Genomic DNA, 18,426 nt, shown 5'->3' on the forward strand with positions numbered 1-18,426 from the left:
CCACAAAAAGCTAACCGTTTATAAATTTTCACTATTCATATAATATTCACAGTATATGTTAAAAACCACATCTACAATAAATTGTGCGCTCGATGCACAGTAGTAACAATCACATTGCGACAAATTTACCATAAATAAGGGAGGAATTTTATCAAAGGCCAAAGGATGTTAAAACCAGTCAAACAAACTAACACCATCTTTTGAGAACGTGTTCGTATAAATATTTTATGAAATTTAATTCTAAAAGTTAAAAAATGTTAATTTTTTATTTAAATAAATCAGAAAATATAATACAAATCATTGATTTTCTCAAAAGCAGTCTGAAAGATACAGAATCTACGTACGTCTCTTTATTACCCTCAAAAGATGAATTGAAATAAATATTTATGGTTATCTTCTTTATTTAACGAATCAGTTCTAAACCATAACCTCAACCTTACTCTTAAAACTGGATTTTAAGCAAACGTATTTAGTTACCAACACAAATGAAATCTAAAACACAAACTTTTTTTCAAAAGTATTTAACAAAATGTTCTTAAATGTTTTTTTTTTACATCTTAGTAACACAACAGATTGTGTTCAATGCTAAGATGATGTTTCATTTATTATTTTATATTGAAAAGAGAAAATTTACTTGATACATTTTTATATCTGTCGCAATGGGAACGCTCCTTAAAAGAATTTTATATCACATTAGCTCTTATTTTAACATTTTCTAGTATAAAACAATATACAAAGAATGATGCTATTAAGTACATAAAGTGGGTATGACAAAGACATCGTATTTTTTTTTTCTTTCATTGTGAATCTGGACATTCGTGTAGCGGATGAGCTGCAGGGCCAAACATCAATGCGCTGGAAACTATACAATTTTAGGGGTTATTACTCTTTTTGCTTCATGCTCAGTGATTAAACCGAGTGACCAATCGCTCAAAAGTGGAAACGTTAATTTTTAAGATAACGCAACTACTGTTAGAATAATTTGACAAACAAGATTTATTTTTAACTCTCTTTATCCGAACCTGTCTCTTTCTTATGTCCACACAAAAAACGAGACATGTGCGGATAATATATTTTTAACCTTCCAAATCAGTGAAAAGATGTACAATATAACACTGTAAACGAAAAAATACGTTTGTAGACATTAAATACCAATATAAAGATTTTACAAACGACCCTATAACTTAAAGCAAAGATAATTGGCAACAATCCTACGAATACCACTTACACTGACAGAGGTGAATGGGATGAGAGAGGGAGGGAGGTCATTTTACACACAATGAAAGAGAAAAATACAAATGTCATGTTTTATGGTGACTCTTAATAATAAAAATATTGTCTATGACATAACATTTTATATACTGCAACAATATTTTACACACTGTACACTTTGAAGAGTAAACTTTGCTGTCACCGCAAACAAATCTATAGTCATCATGTATAAAAGACTTTTAAACAGTATAGATTAAAAATATATACAAACATCAATGAGGCACACGTCGCACTACTTTCGATTCAATCGAAAAAAATATTCCGAAAACACAAAGAAATACTTTTCATACAAAGTCGTCGGAGTTGTAAAAACATTATCCTAATTTCAATCAAGCAGAACTAAAACGATGAAAGTCTACCGAAAACTGACTACAATAACATGTAGCTACAGAAGCGAGCCAAATAATTGGACTAGACTTTAGGCGGGCTGTGAATTCACTCGAATCCAATATAAACACTCAAAATATCGAGTTTATTAAAAAACATTAATACAACATTCCGTTAAATATTTTGGCACGTCACATCGTCCTTATCAAAACTTTCATATCTACTACCATTTATCGAGCCTACCACTGAATAACCCACAAAGAATTTTACTTTTCATAGTAAATTTTGTCAAAATTTTCTTTAACTAAATATTACTTAAAAATACAGTCATTATAGTTTTAATAAAAATGTAAATATAAAAAACATTACACATATTTACAATAGAAAATGTTAGAGATCAATATGTACTATAATATTGCTTAGTTTACTCCATTACTTATTAAAATAAAGTTATCTAAACAAGATTTCTTCGATTTTCTAAAATTTGGAATAATTTGTTAATTTTATAGTCAATTGTTGCAGAGTCTATCGGTTACTTGGAGCTAGCTCATCTCTAGCCATTGTTTCGAGTTACAGTAGAAGTTTGCAATGTGTTCGCAATAATAATAAATGCTGTTGGCAATGCAGTGCCAGTCTTATTTCTCAGATAATCCAAATGTTTTGCTTCAATATATATTTTGTAGTATGTGATCTAGTGTAGTCGGTACCACACGAGTCTGCTGCTTCATTGATGACCGCAATACTGACAGTAATGTTTTTTATCTTTTGTGTCATAATTTAACTAACTAAACATTTTTTCGATTATTCAGAGTAAGCCGTGTCAAAGCCGTGAGTCAGCTCCATTTACAAAATGTGTATATATATATAAAATAAATAACTTTACGGATAAATTACAACTTAGTACTAGAATTATACAACCTAAAATTAATGGCACAAATTTCGCCTTGATATTGATTCATTAAAGTACAAAATGGCAGTATTCGAAAAGAGAATATTTATATATCTTCTTACATCATTATTATTATAGATTACAATATATTTTAATAAATATATTATAATCTTGAGTTACAAACCGTCATAAACGATAATAGTATCTAAAAGAAGAATATATACATGAATATTGAACGAACATAAACTTCAAACGATGAATGTTTTAGACCGTCGTTTCGCCTTTTCCTTCAATTTCGGAGATCGCTTCACTAACACAACTGTCACTGTCCGGCTTCAGCGTGACGTCACTGTTCACGGTCACGTCGAGGTGCTCTTTGCGCGGCGTCCTATCTTTGTCCCTACTCGTTATCTGAGTGTAGAGTTCGTCCAGCTCACTCGAAAACGATATGGGACTACTGTCACGATTCACTTCGGGACAACTCAATGCAGGTGTCGGCACATATTTCCCTAATTTTGCATTATTCTTTATAGTTTTACGCCATCCCGGATCGTAATTAACATACTGACTCTCTAGAGTCGAAACGTCCTCATTGCTGAAGCTGATTTCATTTGGGCACATAGACGATGGGGATGGAGCGTACAACCCGTGGCTTCGTATACTAACTTCGGACATTTGATAGTTTGGACAATAGATGTCGCTTTCGTTTTCGAAACCTTGTTCACTTGCATTCGTGCTACAAGTTTCGAAATCGTATGTCGTCTTTGCCATAAAGAACGTATCCTTATCATCGTCCATTTTCTCTTTAGAACCTTCAATGTCCATGTCGGGGTTTTCGAGTAGGTGATCGATCTCTGTCAAACCAGCTTCTAAATTATGCGGGGTGCTGGACCGGTTGACTTCGTCGCTGTTCATGGTACATTCTTCCGATATGTCCTGTAAAGATTTATCGATCTGATCTTTATTTTCATAGACCTTGCTGGGTTGTAAGTAGTCGATATATTGACCGAAGCTCTCGGTGTCAGTTATTTCGTTCGTGGAACATAAAGCACTATGGGTATCTTGACAAGACGTCATTTCCGAATGTGTGTTTAGCGTTTGGTCAGAACATGTATGGGGCATCGCTATCTCGGACGCAGAACTGTATTCCAAACTACATTGTTGCGATATCGTCCTCATTTCAGGATGCTCGCTGGCGTGACTCTGCAAACATTCTTCTGAAACACTATTTCTTTGACCATTTAAATTTTTCTGTACATTAGCTTTAACAATTTGATGTTGTGGAACTTGAGTTTCTGGGACGTTCGTGTAAATGTTTATTATTTGCCCTCTGCCGTGTTTAGGATCCTCGTTTTTGTTCCAAGATTTCCGATCAGTTGAGTAGCTTTTGAAATTGTCCTTCGAATCGTCTTCTAGCAGATTTGGATTTACGGTATTACGGAGTTCCTTGATTCCGTTATTCGATCTTTCAACGTGTTGATTTGTGTTGTTGACTTTATTGCCAGCGTTAATGAAACTAGCCAAACCATTATAGGCTTCCTTACTGGGAAGTGGTAGCGAGATGTGGGAATCGTCGTCACAATCTCGTCTCAGCGGCAGTTCTAGGCAATTTCTTTTCATGTTCTGCCTTTGTTTCTTAAAGAATTTCTTTGCTACATTCATTTGATTCGGATTGTAAAACACTTCCGGACCTATTGTTCCCGATTCCGGGTATGTCATCATGGAGTTATTCGACCTATACTGCTGTCTGTGTAACACGACTAGATTTATGTTAGGGGTTTTGCCGTTAGTATTTTTAACATCTTTGGACAACGTTTGCCCGTTCAATTCTGCTCCGGCTTTAAAAGTTCCGCTGTTATTCGTTTTTGTGTTAGTTCGATTTGAACTTCGACTTCCTGACCGTGATCTGTTATCGTTCGGTATGTGTTGTGGCGAAGTTGTAGATGTTTGATTACCGGGTAGATTTTGTTGATTCGAATCGAAAACGCTTCTGTTCCTACAGCATTGCTTACTGGATTGTAAGTAGCAGTGCATCAGTGACCACTGCGCTCGTACATCACTTCTGGCGATCCCATAAAAGAATAGTATAAATGTTCCCAAGACAGTAGAACAGACCGCGTAAATTATACTGCAAATATCTTCTTGGTAAGGAAGGTAGGCCGGCAGAGGTCTGTACACCGCTATCGCTCCACACGTCCAAACGGACATATATAAGCACAGCACAATAACCTGAGCCCTGAGCTGAATGATCGGCGTATGTTCGATATCATCTATTTCTGAATCGACTACTGATTTTATACTTCGTCTTTCGGCACCCTCGTTGGCTTGGTTCGGCTCCCACATTTCTAAATCCACATTTTCGGTGGCTTGGGTACCTTCCGATAGCTGGACGTTCATATTTCTTATCGTACACCGAATCAAAAGAAATAGAATTAGCAGAAATATTAACAATATCCCGCCCGGTATAAATAAAGCGCTCAAAGCGGGCGCTGTACTCAGGAAACATTGGGAGTAACCGGCGTAGTCTTTCAAATTTACAGCTCCTGAAATTCCACATACGATGAGAGCTATGCCCCAACCAACCAAATATAATCCTAAAATCGGTTTCTGAATCGGCACATCCGGTGGAATATCATCCTCGGGCGTCCTTACTGGATTGTGTGTCTTTGTCACCCATTTGTACATGTTGCTAGCCGACACACACATCCACAGCAGACAAGAGAGGGACAGGTAATGTATTAAAAGTCCCAATATTTGACACAGCTTGACGTCTTCGGTCTGGTATATACCCAGAGTATACATGAAGCAGAGCAAGCCGATCGCTATCCAGGTGTTGATCAGGGCGTGTTTCGTCTTCTTGGCCATTTGTATGGCCGGGTAGCACATGATGTAGGTGAGCGTGGCGCAACTCACGCAGCCGATGAGGATGAGGCTCCCGACATACACCGCCGGGTGGGACACTTTGAACCTCGCCCCGTCGGTTCTGGCTCCGTATATTCCGGTTTCGACGTTCTGCAGGAGGCCGACGTAGGCCAGTCTCGTGCAAGTGATGATTATCATTTCGGAAACTACGTGTGAGACTTTGCAATCTGAAATAAATTTTAAACAATTATTTTAATATAAATTGTAAAAGTTGTACAAAAATTAAAACTGCACTAGGAAAATGATGCTCAACAAAAATAATTGTGCTTATGTTATCAGTATTATTAAAATAATCTGATCACAAATATGAGCCGAGATGGCCCAGTGGGTAGAACACGTGCATCTTAACGGATGATTTCGGGTTCAAACGAAGGCAAGCACCACTGAATTTCATGTGCTTAATTTGTGTTTGTAATTCATCTCGTGCTCAGCGGTGAAGGAAAACATCTTGAGGAAACCTCCGTGTCTGTTGTGTCTAATTTCAACGAAATTCTGCCACATGTGTATTCCACCAACCCAATATGCTCTAAATTTTCTCCTCAAAGGGAGAGGAGGCCTCGGCCGAGCAGTGGGAAATTTACAGGCCGCTAATGTAAAAAAGAAAATGATCCCAAATGTTTCTCTCGCGACAGGTGGGGCCGCGTCCCGCACCTGAGGTGTTGTCCGTCCAGCGCCTGGCGAGCGGGTCCCACGTGGCGGCGCGCCCGTCCACGCCGCCCACCGAGCGCGCGCGCACCGTCGCGATCACGGGCTCCAGCAGCTCGCCTTGCAGGGACACGTTCACTGGCCGACAAAGAGTTACACCTTATTCGTTTGTGGGTACGGACGATATCACACTTCGCCGAGGTCGTTGGGCTACTGACTCAGTCGAAACCCGATAACGGGCGACGTGATTTCCATGTTCATGTCCTCCCGCTTGGTGCTCCTTCCGTAGTAGTCCTTCGACCGGTGTCCGGGGGAGTGCCCGTCTTCCATCTCGGGTAGCAGCGGGAACATCGAGGCGTCCTCGTACATGGCTATCACGAGATCGTGAGTCTTCGTGTGCAGAAGCGTTCCGCAGTCCGTCGTGCTGTAGAGGAGGGACTGCGGGATCTGAAATCGATAAATGCGATCTCCTAAACAGATTCATAAATTTTTATTTGTATGTTTGAATTGAAACTTTTATATAGTTTCACAATTCACTGATCGGTTATGAAAAACATCAAAGGATAGACAACGGCGCAAGAAAGCATTGCCGCCGAAATCGGTATCGAAACACCGCTAAGGCGGGGCGCTAGGCGCGGCGGGAGGGCGACAGGCGAGGTCACCTGCACGCTGGCGTGTATGAGCGCGTCGGAGGCGCGCGTGAGGGCGCTGCGGTGCGCGACGGTGCGGTTGGTGGTGGAGCAGTGCAGGCGCGGCGGGTCGCCTCGCCGCGCGCTGTACCACACGCACGTCACGCCGCTGAACCCCTCGCCCACCGGGAAGCGTTCCACCGCTAAGTTCACCTGGAATACCAAGGACCTTTCTTGACCGGAACTTAACACGGATCGATACAGTAGAACTACAGGGTGCTCACCCGTGGCTGGAAACTTACCTCTAGCTATAGACAAGAATTTACTGTTTTTCTGTTCTAATGTTAGAATAATATATAGGTAATTTAACCAAAAAGACTCAGTCCACAAGTGAAAATCATAGTTTGTTGAAATAATATATCATTTTTTCATTAAACGGAAAAACCATATAATAAAAATAAACAAACCTTGTGTCCCTGTACATTGCTGGTAAAAGCTGATATCTCTTCTGCGGCTCTAACCATATCTGTACATGAGCCGTACTGTGTCTCTGCTTGTGACATGACTGAAGTGGAAATATTCATAACCGAACTTATCACATCTAAGAGTGTAGAGCCTGAAATTAATGTTATAAGCTTATTAATAATACATTTCCTCTACAAAAACGATCATGCATAAAAAACATTATTATAAACACATACCTAAGTCCCTCTCCTCAGATATATACTGCATATAGTTTCTGATCGCTTGGGCGATAAACATAACATCATCAGGATCTAAAATCTCTACCAAAGGGTATGTCTTCTCTTGGATCAACATCGCTAATCGCTCTGTAGCATTCAGTGCGGAATACTGCACAAGACTGACATTCAATAATGCAAACTGCTGTAGCAATTTTGTTATATTACTAATGTATGAACATTCCGAGGTGTTAGCTGGACCCCAACTTGAATTTTCATTACAAGTTCTATAAGCAACCCCGTCACCATTGCGACAAGGGATAGTAGCTGTATGATTCAACAGTAACTGAGGCCAGGAATACAATCCTTTATTGTTTATAGTATAATTAGTCAGACAATACTGAGTTTGATTCGACAACACAAGAACTTGAACTGTATAATTGTGCCGTATGTGGTTTTGGTCATTGTACATACACGTCCAATTACCGGTATGATGGTTTGTAATGTTCGGAAAATATATAGTTGTTTCTGCTAAGCCTTCCTCTTGCATATCAGTACTCGTTACATTTACGTCACATATTTCTAACATTGGATGTATCCATTTCAGTTCATACTTTGCTATGACAGATGCAAATGGGGCATTACAGGTTAAAACTAAGGTATCGCCTTCAAATACTACTTGGTCATGACTCGGCTTCACTATCAGAGTATTAGACGGGAGCACACTTCCACAGACAGATAGGTCAAGGAATATTTTTAATTTCCTAACTGTTTTATTGACCATGTTATCAGGAAATGCACATTTCGGGTTACCAACTAGTTTTACACTCGTATTTCTGGACCAGTCTCCTACCCAAAGTAGTTCACAGTCACATATCAAAGGATTATCTGTTATGTCTCTGAAAAAATAATTAAAAATATATAAATATTATTGGTCATTTCAATAGAAGTTGTGGAATATAATGATAAAAAAACATTGAAAGTAGAAAGTATAAATAAAACTGTTACTTCAAATAAAAGATATTCAAAGATTTCTTTGAGTCAATAAATGTTTCGATTGTTCTTCTATTAAGTTAATTTTAAACAGTCTCTTTTGTAAAAAGTGAATTAAATTAATAAGTATATAATCTATCTAACATTATGAAAAGTAAATTATCTTTATATAGATATTATTCCTTCAATTAATGTTTTTATTTATTACATTAAAATTTTAATGAACTTATATTAAAGTCAGAATTATTTTATAGAATTTATAATTTTTTTACTACTAACTAAAACTGTCTTAATTTATCTTTAGTGAAGCTCAGTCAGTTGTTTTTAAAAAAACTTTAGTATATTGTAAAATATTTAAATATATATTATTACTCGGTTTGAATTTAAAGGGTGAGTGACAAGTTACCAGTGCATGGGATTTAAAATCATAGTTCCCTGGTGGTTGTTCTATGTATTGTTAATGTATCTTTAAATTCATTGGTAAAATAATAAGAAAATACTTACATTTGTTTCAACCCAACAAGATAATCAAATGTTCCCATACTCAGAACTGAGATATGGTTTTGCGATAAAATGAGTCTCTCTAGATTTACAAGCCCTTTAAAGATTTCCTTATAAACATTACTGATCTGATTATGCGAGAGATCTAATCTTTGTAGTGATGTCATATTATAGAATGCATCCGATTCTATCAATGATATTTGGTTTCTACTAAGGTCTCTGTAAAAAATGTTAAGGGTTATATTCATCAATATAAAAATGTATAAAATAATCAACAATTCAATTTATTACATGTTATTAAAGATACTTACAGCTTTTGTAAGTTGGGCAGATGAAGATCTCTCGATAATGTTGAAATGGCATTTCCTGATAGATTCCTAAAAAAAAAGTTTGTGTTTACTTTGTAGAAATAATACATATCACTTACAAATTTGTTTACTATTTATTTCATTTATTTATGTATTAATTGTAACATATTCTGTTTTTGTTTACACTAACTGATAGTTGCCACCTGTTCTTCAGAATGTTTGTTGGTTTAAAACCATACCATTGATTGTAATTAAAACAAATGATGACTTACAAGCTTACAACAACTGTCGAGAGTTTGCTTAGATCTATTTCTTTGAGTTCAGTGATTTGTGCAGGGCTCCCGCCACATTTTAACTTCAATAGTTCTCCGGGCTGCGGGTCCAAAGTGACACCATCGCTCGATCTGTTTCCTTTACACGAACAGAGCGACGGACAGAAGCCTAGCGACCCCTTCACGAGCAGGAATAGTACGACTATCGAGAAAAGCTTCATTTTGCCCATTTTCAAATAAAATCGATGGCACAAAGCCAAATCCGAAAAATAATCACATCTTAATAAATTCCTCACTACGTCAATGTTACAATTAAGTAATCACAAACACCGGTCACTCTATTAATAACTTATAGAAAAAAAAACTGTTTACGGTTCATCTCGGTTTTGGCACTGGTTTAATTATTAGTAAATAGAAAAATAAACAATAATACGATGAAATACAAGCACTGATCCGACATCATTAGAAATGACTGATTGGGTGAACGGTGATTGAGTGATTGAACTGAATCTTTAAAAGCCAGGGAACGAATGAAAAATCTGACATTAACTCAAAGATAATAAACTCTATCTGAAGAAAGCTTTAAGAACCCAGCTCGTAGAATTAGAATAACTGTCGAATATTAACATTTTAGTTTCTATTCATATCTTAGAAATGTAAGCATAATTTGAGTCAGATCATCATAACATTTCGTCGCTTAAGCTTTAAAGCAACATTTAACCTATGTGTAGCACTAGCTTGATAATCTATGGATATGTAGCAAAAAGCTGGAAGCTAATGCTATTTTACTTCTGGCAGATAAAAAAAATATCACAAATTTAAAAATTAAAAAGGGTGAACCGTTGGTTTTCGCTGAATGTTTGTTGTTATAAATGTTTTTATAGAGTAATATTTATTATATCATGTTCGATTCAAGGTGTTCTGAAAATGAAGTATCGAGGAGAGACATACCTTCTTTTATTGAACCTCGTCCCCCTTTGATATCGAACCCATTCATGAGACCTAGACCTCAGAAGGGAACGAATTTATTAGAATTATTTGAAGAGGATTCTGATTGTGAAGAGCCTGAGTTAGTGCAAGTGTATCTTAGATTAAAACCGTGCAATACAGCCAGTAATCTTTACGAAGTTCGATCCGATCGCTGTTTGATAACATCTTTGGATACCACCACAGCAGGTCATGGAAGACGAACTCAGCACAATGTTTCGAAAATGTATACGTTTTCGCACATTTTTGGAGCAGATTCGAGTCAAAAGGTAAGATAAATATAAATTCAGATTAATGATTACAATGAATTTATATATCCTATTTAGAAATCTAGTGTGCAATGAATTGTTGAGGAATCGCTGACTCTGATATGACAATTTACATTAGTTTCGGGGTCAGAGGCCCACTATTTTTGGTGATAATGTGAAAGCCCTAGGTTACTAAGCATAAAAATTGTGTACTTTTCTTGAGTGTGTGAATAAATAAATTATTATTATTATATATTGCGTTTGAACATTACAAAATTAACATATTGGATAAGAATAACGTTTTTATTATACTTTTAGGAAATATTCGAGCATGTCGTGAAGGAGAATCTACAGAAGCTACCTGAAGGTAATAGCTTTACTCTCCTCACATATGGAGCATCTGGTTCAGGGAAGACATATACACTTATGGGCACAGTTGCATCTCCGGGCCTGGTGCCGAGATCATTAGAATATGTGTTTAAAATTGTTGAAGCAGCACAAAGACCATTGTTCAAGCCTTCTGAATCTGGTGCTGATAAACTGAGTCATGCTGAGCAGGAATATGAATTGCAGGTTTTTTAGTTTTTCATAGCTTACTATTATAATTTTGTAACTATAAGCTTATATATTTAAAATGTTTACTATACTTAGGCTCAAGATAGAAACAACAGTATATCTGTCATTTATTTAAATATAATTAAATTACTGTAATATCTCATACTGTATATTATTGACATAAAAAGGAATTTTAAACATTTCTACATATTTAAAAAAAGGAATTATACTCACTGTAAATGCAGATATAAACTCTTTTACTGTCACAAAGTGCCTATAAAAAAATTAAATGATTTATTTTCAGTGGGTAAAGAGACTGAGGCAGGTTTCTGCTCCCTCTAGAGACAAATATCGGCGAATGAGTGCTCAGCTATTTGGTGACCTCACATATAGTAATCTAAACCTCTCTAATAGAAACAGGCACTATTTATGGGTGAGTAAAAGTAAATAATAGTTTATCTAATTTTATTTTTGTAACACACAATTATGTAAAAAAAAATAACAATAATAGTACATAATCAATTTATCATATATTGTAATAAACACAAGAATAATCTTAAGAGGGACCTTATTCCATAAACATGATTTAAAATAAAATCAATGCTTATTTTATGGCATGAAAAGATTAAATATTACATTGTGTTAAAATGACAATCCTCTTGCAGGTCTCATTTATAGAAATTTATAATGAAGGGATCTATGATTTATTGGCCCCTGGTGACAGAAGAAATGCTCCGAAGTTGGCTATCAGAGAAGACTCAAGTGGCAATGTGTATGTTAAGGTAAGTTTTTTTAAACACTTTTGATGAACAGAATTTAACCTCATATATAAATTAAATTAACATCTCTGAATGTAACTGTCCTCAGGGAGCAACTCAAACATTCGTTAGGTCGGGTGAAGAAGCTTATGACATAATGGTAGCTGGTAAACACAACTTGCAAGTGGCCGCTACGGGAATACATGCACAATCTTCACGGTCACATTGCATTTTCACCATCACTATGCTCACTGAAACACGTAAGAATAATGTAATATATTTAAAAAAAATGTTTCAATGAAATAAGTTAAAATCAGTGTGTGATGATGGGACGTTGCGTGTCGCAGCGGAGGGCGTGGGGGGCGCGTGCGTGCGGCTGTGCGACCTGGCGGGCTGCGAGCGCGCGGCGCGCACGCGCAACACGGGCGCGCGCATGCACGAGTCGCGCGCCATCAACTCGTCGCTGCACGTGCTGGAGCGCTGTCTGCGCACGCTGCGCCGCAAGCGCGGCACCGCCCGCGCCGCGCTCGTGCCCTACCGGTGAGTCTGGCCTCTGGTATCAATGATATATATACCTATGAAAAGAAAGTAGTCTGTGCCAGATCTTCTATAACACTACTTGGTATATTTTCAGTCTTTTTGACACTATTTTTCTGTCTAGCAAAATAATACCATAATAGACTTGGGAGTGTTTGACGAGGTGTTCAAAATTTTATATTCAAATATCTCAATTTTAAAATTATGATGATATAGAAAAAAATCATGGACTTATTATTGAATATGGTTTGTTATTTTAAAAACTCAAATATTTCTGGTTCTGTTTGCCACTAGCCAGGGTTTCGACACATACACCTGATCACCTTGTATTTTAATGATAACTAGAATATTATTTAAGTTCTTTACCCAATTGTAAGTTGTATCAATATATTCAGTTACGCATGTCTTTCCCCATACTAAACATTTTTCCCTGCCCCAAAACTTCTGCGCGTTATGACTATATACACCATGATATTCATTTTATATTTAGTTTCTCTGACTCAGGGGTGACATTGATCTAGTCTTTTACATACTCATGAGTATATATAATAATAAACAGGGAGTCTAAACTGACGCGGCTGCTGGGCGCCGGGCTGTCGGGAGCTCGCGGGGAGGCGGTGAGCATGGTGGTGACGCTCAACCCGTCGCGGGAGTACGCGCACGAGACTCGGCACGTGCTGCAACTCGCGGCCGTCGCCCGAGACATACGTAAGCATAAACAAATGTTAATGTTATGATATAGCTGGTCAGTCTATACACTTGTAAAAGTTTTAAATTTAGAAATTCAGTCAGAAAGAAAGCTTTTGTTAAACTAAACAAATAGTTTTACTCACAATGGTTGTGGTTGATATAATGCAAAATCTGTTGACATTGTGAATGCTTGTTCTAGCTGTAATTTATTTATTTCGTTAACAGAGATCAACAATACCTTATCCGATTATCCCAGCACCTTGGAGAGCAGCACACAGGACAGCAGTTTCAACTACAATTCAGAAGTGATCAAACTGCGAACTGAAAATGAACGCCTACACTTTGAATTAGTCCAGTAAGAAAGAGAAAACTAAGTTAAAAAATACAAAAAAAAAAAAAACAAATTGTTTCTGTCTAAAAACTAGAATAAATCGAAATTTAATTGTGAATTCAGAAATAACGAATTTGGTCATTCTTTATATTTTTTTGATAAACAGTTGAAAATTTAACCAATGGTAGAACACAACGCGCACTTGCCTTGTACAGCTTATTCGCCAATTATTCTACCCCCAAACAGTTTTACTTTGTATATTGGTGTATTCTGGTTTTACTAAAATCACAAACCAAATGTTTAATTTGTCAATCTTAATGTCGCACATTACTTAAAAAAATCCTTTGTCCAGGGCTCAAGCTCGTAACAGAGAGCTTTCTGCGAATATGGAGCAACGTCAGGCTTCAGCCGCAGACACCATGCGCGAGCTTGTGGAGGAAGCAAAGGAGATCTCTAGGCAATATTATGAGGAACAGATGCAGGCATTGCGAGTCGAGGTTATATAAACCACATTAATGGAATTAACTGTTTGGGTAGTATAGTGTAGGATAATGAGCATTTTGTGGTGTACAATAATGTATATTAACATTAATTGAATACATACACACTATCTATATTTCTGTTGCATTATATTTATGTAAACTTCATTTTTCCCGGCAGGGGCAGAACAATTTTCTAAATGCACCTCAATTTTTTTATATAAACCTAATTGCATCAAATATAAATTACTTAGAACAATTTATAAAAAAAATACAATCTATTTTAGTGAAATCTTAATAAAATATACTATACTACCTTAAATATTTTTTAATTTTGTTTATAAAAATCTATGAATTTTACAGATGGACGAAATGGCCGAAGAATATGAGAATAAACTTAGTTCAGTTAAACATACTTCCAGCAGTGACACTCCATCTAAAATATTGCAAAACAAGGTATGAAACAATTGTTGTATAAAAAAATATTTTATATAATTTTGCGTGCTTTTGTTATCCAGTTCCCTAAGGTATAATTCATTTTGGTAATAATTGACATAGCTTCCACACATTGAGCCAGTAATTATCCAATTTTTATCCATTTCTGTCTATCTAGGTAAATTTTAACTGATACATTTGTTCATTTAAAAATTATCAATGTTTCTTTTTTCAGATAACACAGCTGATGACCGAAATTGCAATATTAGAGGTAGGCTTCAAAAGGATATTAGTGCTAATTACATTTTTGCTCATATATATTGATATAAAGCAAAAATGTTCTTTATAGCTTGAGTAAAAATGCGATCTATTCAGACTATTATTGTAGATATTTACACAAGAATCAAAGCTCAACTCACTCAACACTACAATAAATAATTGAGCATTTTTAAAACCATTATAATTTGACAATTGACTTTCTACCTAGCCTTTTCTGTTATCATAAGTATTAAACAAATTTGTCTCTTTTTAGGAGAATTTAACCGCTGAACGCTTGGCTCGCGCAAGGGCAGAAGAGGAAGTTCAACATCTGCGTGCATGTATTGATGAAAGAGATGGTGAGTTTAATTATGTCCCACACTTATGTCTCTACGATTACCAAATTAATTGATTATTCCTCTCACATTATCATTGTTACACAAATCTTAATTCGACATTTGAAAGATGTTTTAAATGTCGAATAATTGTCGGAAATTAGTTTATTACAATTCATGCATAAATGTTCTACTAGCACACAAGCACTAAGAGATGGAAGCTCAGTTTTTTAATTTCTTATATTCACCTTTATCTATTTGGTTGTTTCATAAAATAAATATTGTCGTTATTATTTATGCCAAAGTATCAGTAAAAAATAAATTTAATTTTTAGTTTACTTGAATATTATTATTATTTTTTTAGAAAAAGCTGATGATCAAAATCCCTCTAATGAAGATGTTATGTCAGTGACTGATAGTGATAACACTGATGAAGAAGAAGATCCGTGTAACGAAAGTCTAGAACCGACATTTAGGAAGGAGGACATAAATCGTTCTAGAATGTTAAGACAAAGTTTTGTTAATCATACAAGTTTCAATAGCGAACATTCAGAAGAGGTCAGTGATTTAGATAAAACCGGAGATACTCTGAAGGAGGAAGATGAAGGCAATGAAAGTCATGATAATGATTGTACTTATGAGACTAGTAAAGATATAAGTGTGAATAGAGCAGACAGTGGATGCATTAACGACCCTATGAGTGAGAGCAGTGATACGTTACCCGATAGCAAAGAATTGCAGGAGGTTAAGAAGTCATCCAGAGGTACATATTTTATTGAAGATAAAGTAAATGATATGAAAGATATTCCCTCAAGAGCCAGTTCTTTCAGCAGAGCTACTTTTTCAATCAGCAGTGCAGATAATAGTGTTTCTGAGTGCAGTAGAGATTCTGATGATCAAGATGACGTTAAAAAATCGCTTGGATCAGATAAACTTACAAAATCTGATGAGATTTTATTAGAAACAGTACCTGATGATGCTCTTGAACTTAATAAAAAATCGGGTATATTTATAAATAAAATTATAAGCTGTAATAAGAAATCGTGTGATGGTAACAACTCTTTAGCTCAATTCGAAAGCTTGGAGTTAGCTGCAAATGCATTTAATTCTGACGCGGAACAAAATGTAGATGATAGGTATTATTCTGACTTTAAAGTTGTAAACGAAAAAAGAAATTACTTTGACGAAGAATCTACAAATTTATCACCGAAAACACCAGCTACTGTAGTCAAATCGAAAGATAAGAAAATATACTTCAATAACATTGACATTATCCGCTCAAATAAAAAACATATCGACATTGAAGGTAAAAATCAAACTGACGATTACCGGTCACCGCCAATTGTAAAAGACGAAGTGACTAATGATTTTGAACCAACTATGATAAAGAAATTACTAGGAGAAAGTATCGCTAGACAAGCTGAAGGTATGAGTTCTGTACATAAATTAAGACTAACAAAAAAATATGACTCTATTGACATGTTTGAAGGTCTTGATTCACCACAAGCTTTTAATGAAGTAAAAAACAAGGAAACTGTTAAAAATATTAAAAACCCTGTCGAGGATCATGTAATGGACGATAAAGCTCCTCTGAAGGCAGAAACTCAAATTAAAGTTGAGAGAAAATCAGAAACTGAAATAAAAGAAGAAGCAGCAATATCTGAACCATCACTTGTAGATGAAATTATTGAAACATTGCCAGAAAAACTAAAAGTGCAAGAAGCTTCTTCTGATATTACTGAAGTAGATGACAAAATCGTTTCAAAAGAAAACGCACCTGGATTTGTAGTAAATGATGAATCTCAATTACAAATAAACGAAACAAAAGTAGATAACACAATTGAAGAATTTGAGAATATTTACAAAGATGTTTCAGCACCACGTGATACAGAATTTGATTTACTTATATCCCAAAATGTTCAGGACACTACTGCGGATACTAACACTAATAATGATGAAACATCTGAAGCAGATGAACTTAAGTATAATTTGCGGCATAAATCTAAAATCGAAAAACCCAAGAATGAGAACAAAAGGGGAAAAAATAAGAATACCGACGAAGAGGTAATCATGGAAAGCCTTTCAAAGTGTGAAAGTAAACCAAAGCCGACGAAAAGAAATTTAAGATTACGCAGACGTAAGAATGCTTCCGAAGAAGAAGCTGATTTGCAGAAAGAAAATAAATTAAAAGATATAGTTAATCTTCAGACTGAATTTTCCGATGTTACAATGGACATTCCAGCTGCAATAAAACAAAGTAAAGATATACCTTCGCCCGAAAGAATGGCGGATGACGAAAATCAACCACCTATGTTTGGCATACAGAGCTGTCCATCTAAAAGGTAATCAGATGTAATATTAATCTTATCAATTTTAATATTTTGAATAAATAGTTTTTTTTTGTAAAATAATGGTCATTATTACAGTAATAATAAAGCAAGACCAAAAAGATTGATACAATGATTACAAATATAATGTATCAGAATTTTATGTTTAATCAATAATATGTAAAAACACTGAATTATATTATATTTATAATTATATAACCTTATAAACTTTATAGAAATATTACTGCTTATTTCTTACGAGTTATGTAATATTTTTATTTTTATCCCAGCATTACAAGAAGCCGTAGAAAGCTGTTCACACCGCGGGCGGAACCCCTCGAAGAGAGCTTGAATCAAACAGGAGACAGCAACGAACGAGTATACGTTCCGCGACCCTCTTACCACCGACCCAGAGCTCGTCGCAAGCTTTAAGTCAAATGACTTGATGTTTATTATATTATTAAAAAAATAAAAGCTTTTCTTTTAATACTCAATGATTTCACATGACTGCAATAGTAAATTCCATAGTTAATAAATCAAGTCGCATTGAGGTACAAAAATGAATCATTCAATGTATTTAATTTAATTAATAAAATTATACCACTAAACTGTTTTTATTTTATGCAATTCTAGTTGAATAATTAATAGGGTTTAATCCGTTGAATTCAATACTTTAGCCGTCATCGCCTTAATATAGCATATTATATAATGCATTACATATAACTTAAAAATCAGAGTTTGTTGACATTGTTTACTAAATTACAGCATATTTCCTAAACAAAATACATATAAATACATTGTGCCTGCATCGAAACGAATTGGGTCAGTTATTTAATAAAAATCACAATAATAAATATCAATATATTTTTATACACTTATCACCCAGTCACTACTTAAAACATCATCGTATATTATATATATTTTATAAAAAATCAATACAAATTTGTAATTAATTAATAGCAAGTCCATAGCGCAATGTAAAAGTCACACCCAGAACGAGCTTTATGCATAATTGGATGAATAAGTAGGAATATTAATACTTCCTAAA

General features: G+C 35.4%; 2 protein-coding genes across 2 annotated transcripts; one reads left to right on the forward strand and one right to left on the reverse strand.

Moving 5' to 3' along the window:
• Positions 1-30: 30 nt before the first annotated feature.
• LOC125067037 (adhesion G protein-coupled receptor A3) lies at positions 31-9,919 on the reverse strand. Its single transcript, XM_047675414.1, has 9 exons — positions 9,439-9,919; positions 9,170-9,235; positions 8,862-9,077; positions 7,386-8,263; positions 7,152-7,300; positions 6,718-6,897; positions 6,274-6,502; positions 6,062-6,193; positions 31-5,577 (listed from the first exon to the last, which is right to left on the reverse strand). The coding sequence occupies exons 1-9, from the start codon at positions 9,666-9,668 to the stop codon at positions 2,753-2,755; spliced, it is 4,905 nt and encodes a 1,634-aa protein (XP_047531370.1). The 5' UTR covers positions 9,669-9,919; the 3' UTR covers positions 31-2,752.
• Positions 9,920-10,244: 325 nt separating this feature from the next.
• Positions 10,245-17,979, forward strand: LOC125066886 (kinesin-like protein KIF20B). The gene is made up of 14 exons (XM_047675196.1): positions 10,245-10,694; positions 10,992-11,246; positions 11,533-11,661; positions 11,894-12,010; positions 12,096-12,246; positions 12,334-12,526; positions 13,083-13,231; positions 13,439-13,568; positions 13,897-14,041; positions 14,387-14,479; positions 14,694-14,729; positions 14,991-15,075; positions 15,416-17,393; positions 17,669-17,979. Exons 1-14 carry the CDS (start codon positions 10,341-10,343, stop codon positions 17,808-17,810), a joined length of 3,957 nt encoding a protein of 1,318 aa, XP_047531152.1. The 5' UTR covers positions 10,245-10,340; the 3' UTR covers positions 17,811-17,979.
• The last annotated feature ends 447 nt before the right edge of the window (positions 17,980-18,426 follow it).

Source organism: Vanessa atalanta, chromosome 10 (assembly GCF_905147765.1).
Source record: "Vanessa atalanta chromosome 10, ilVanAtal1.2, whole genome shotgun sequence".
Taxonomy (NCBI): Eukaryota; Metazoa; Arthropoda; class Insecta; order Lepidoptera; family Nymphalidae; genus Vanessa; species Vanessa atalanta.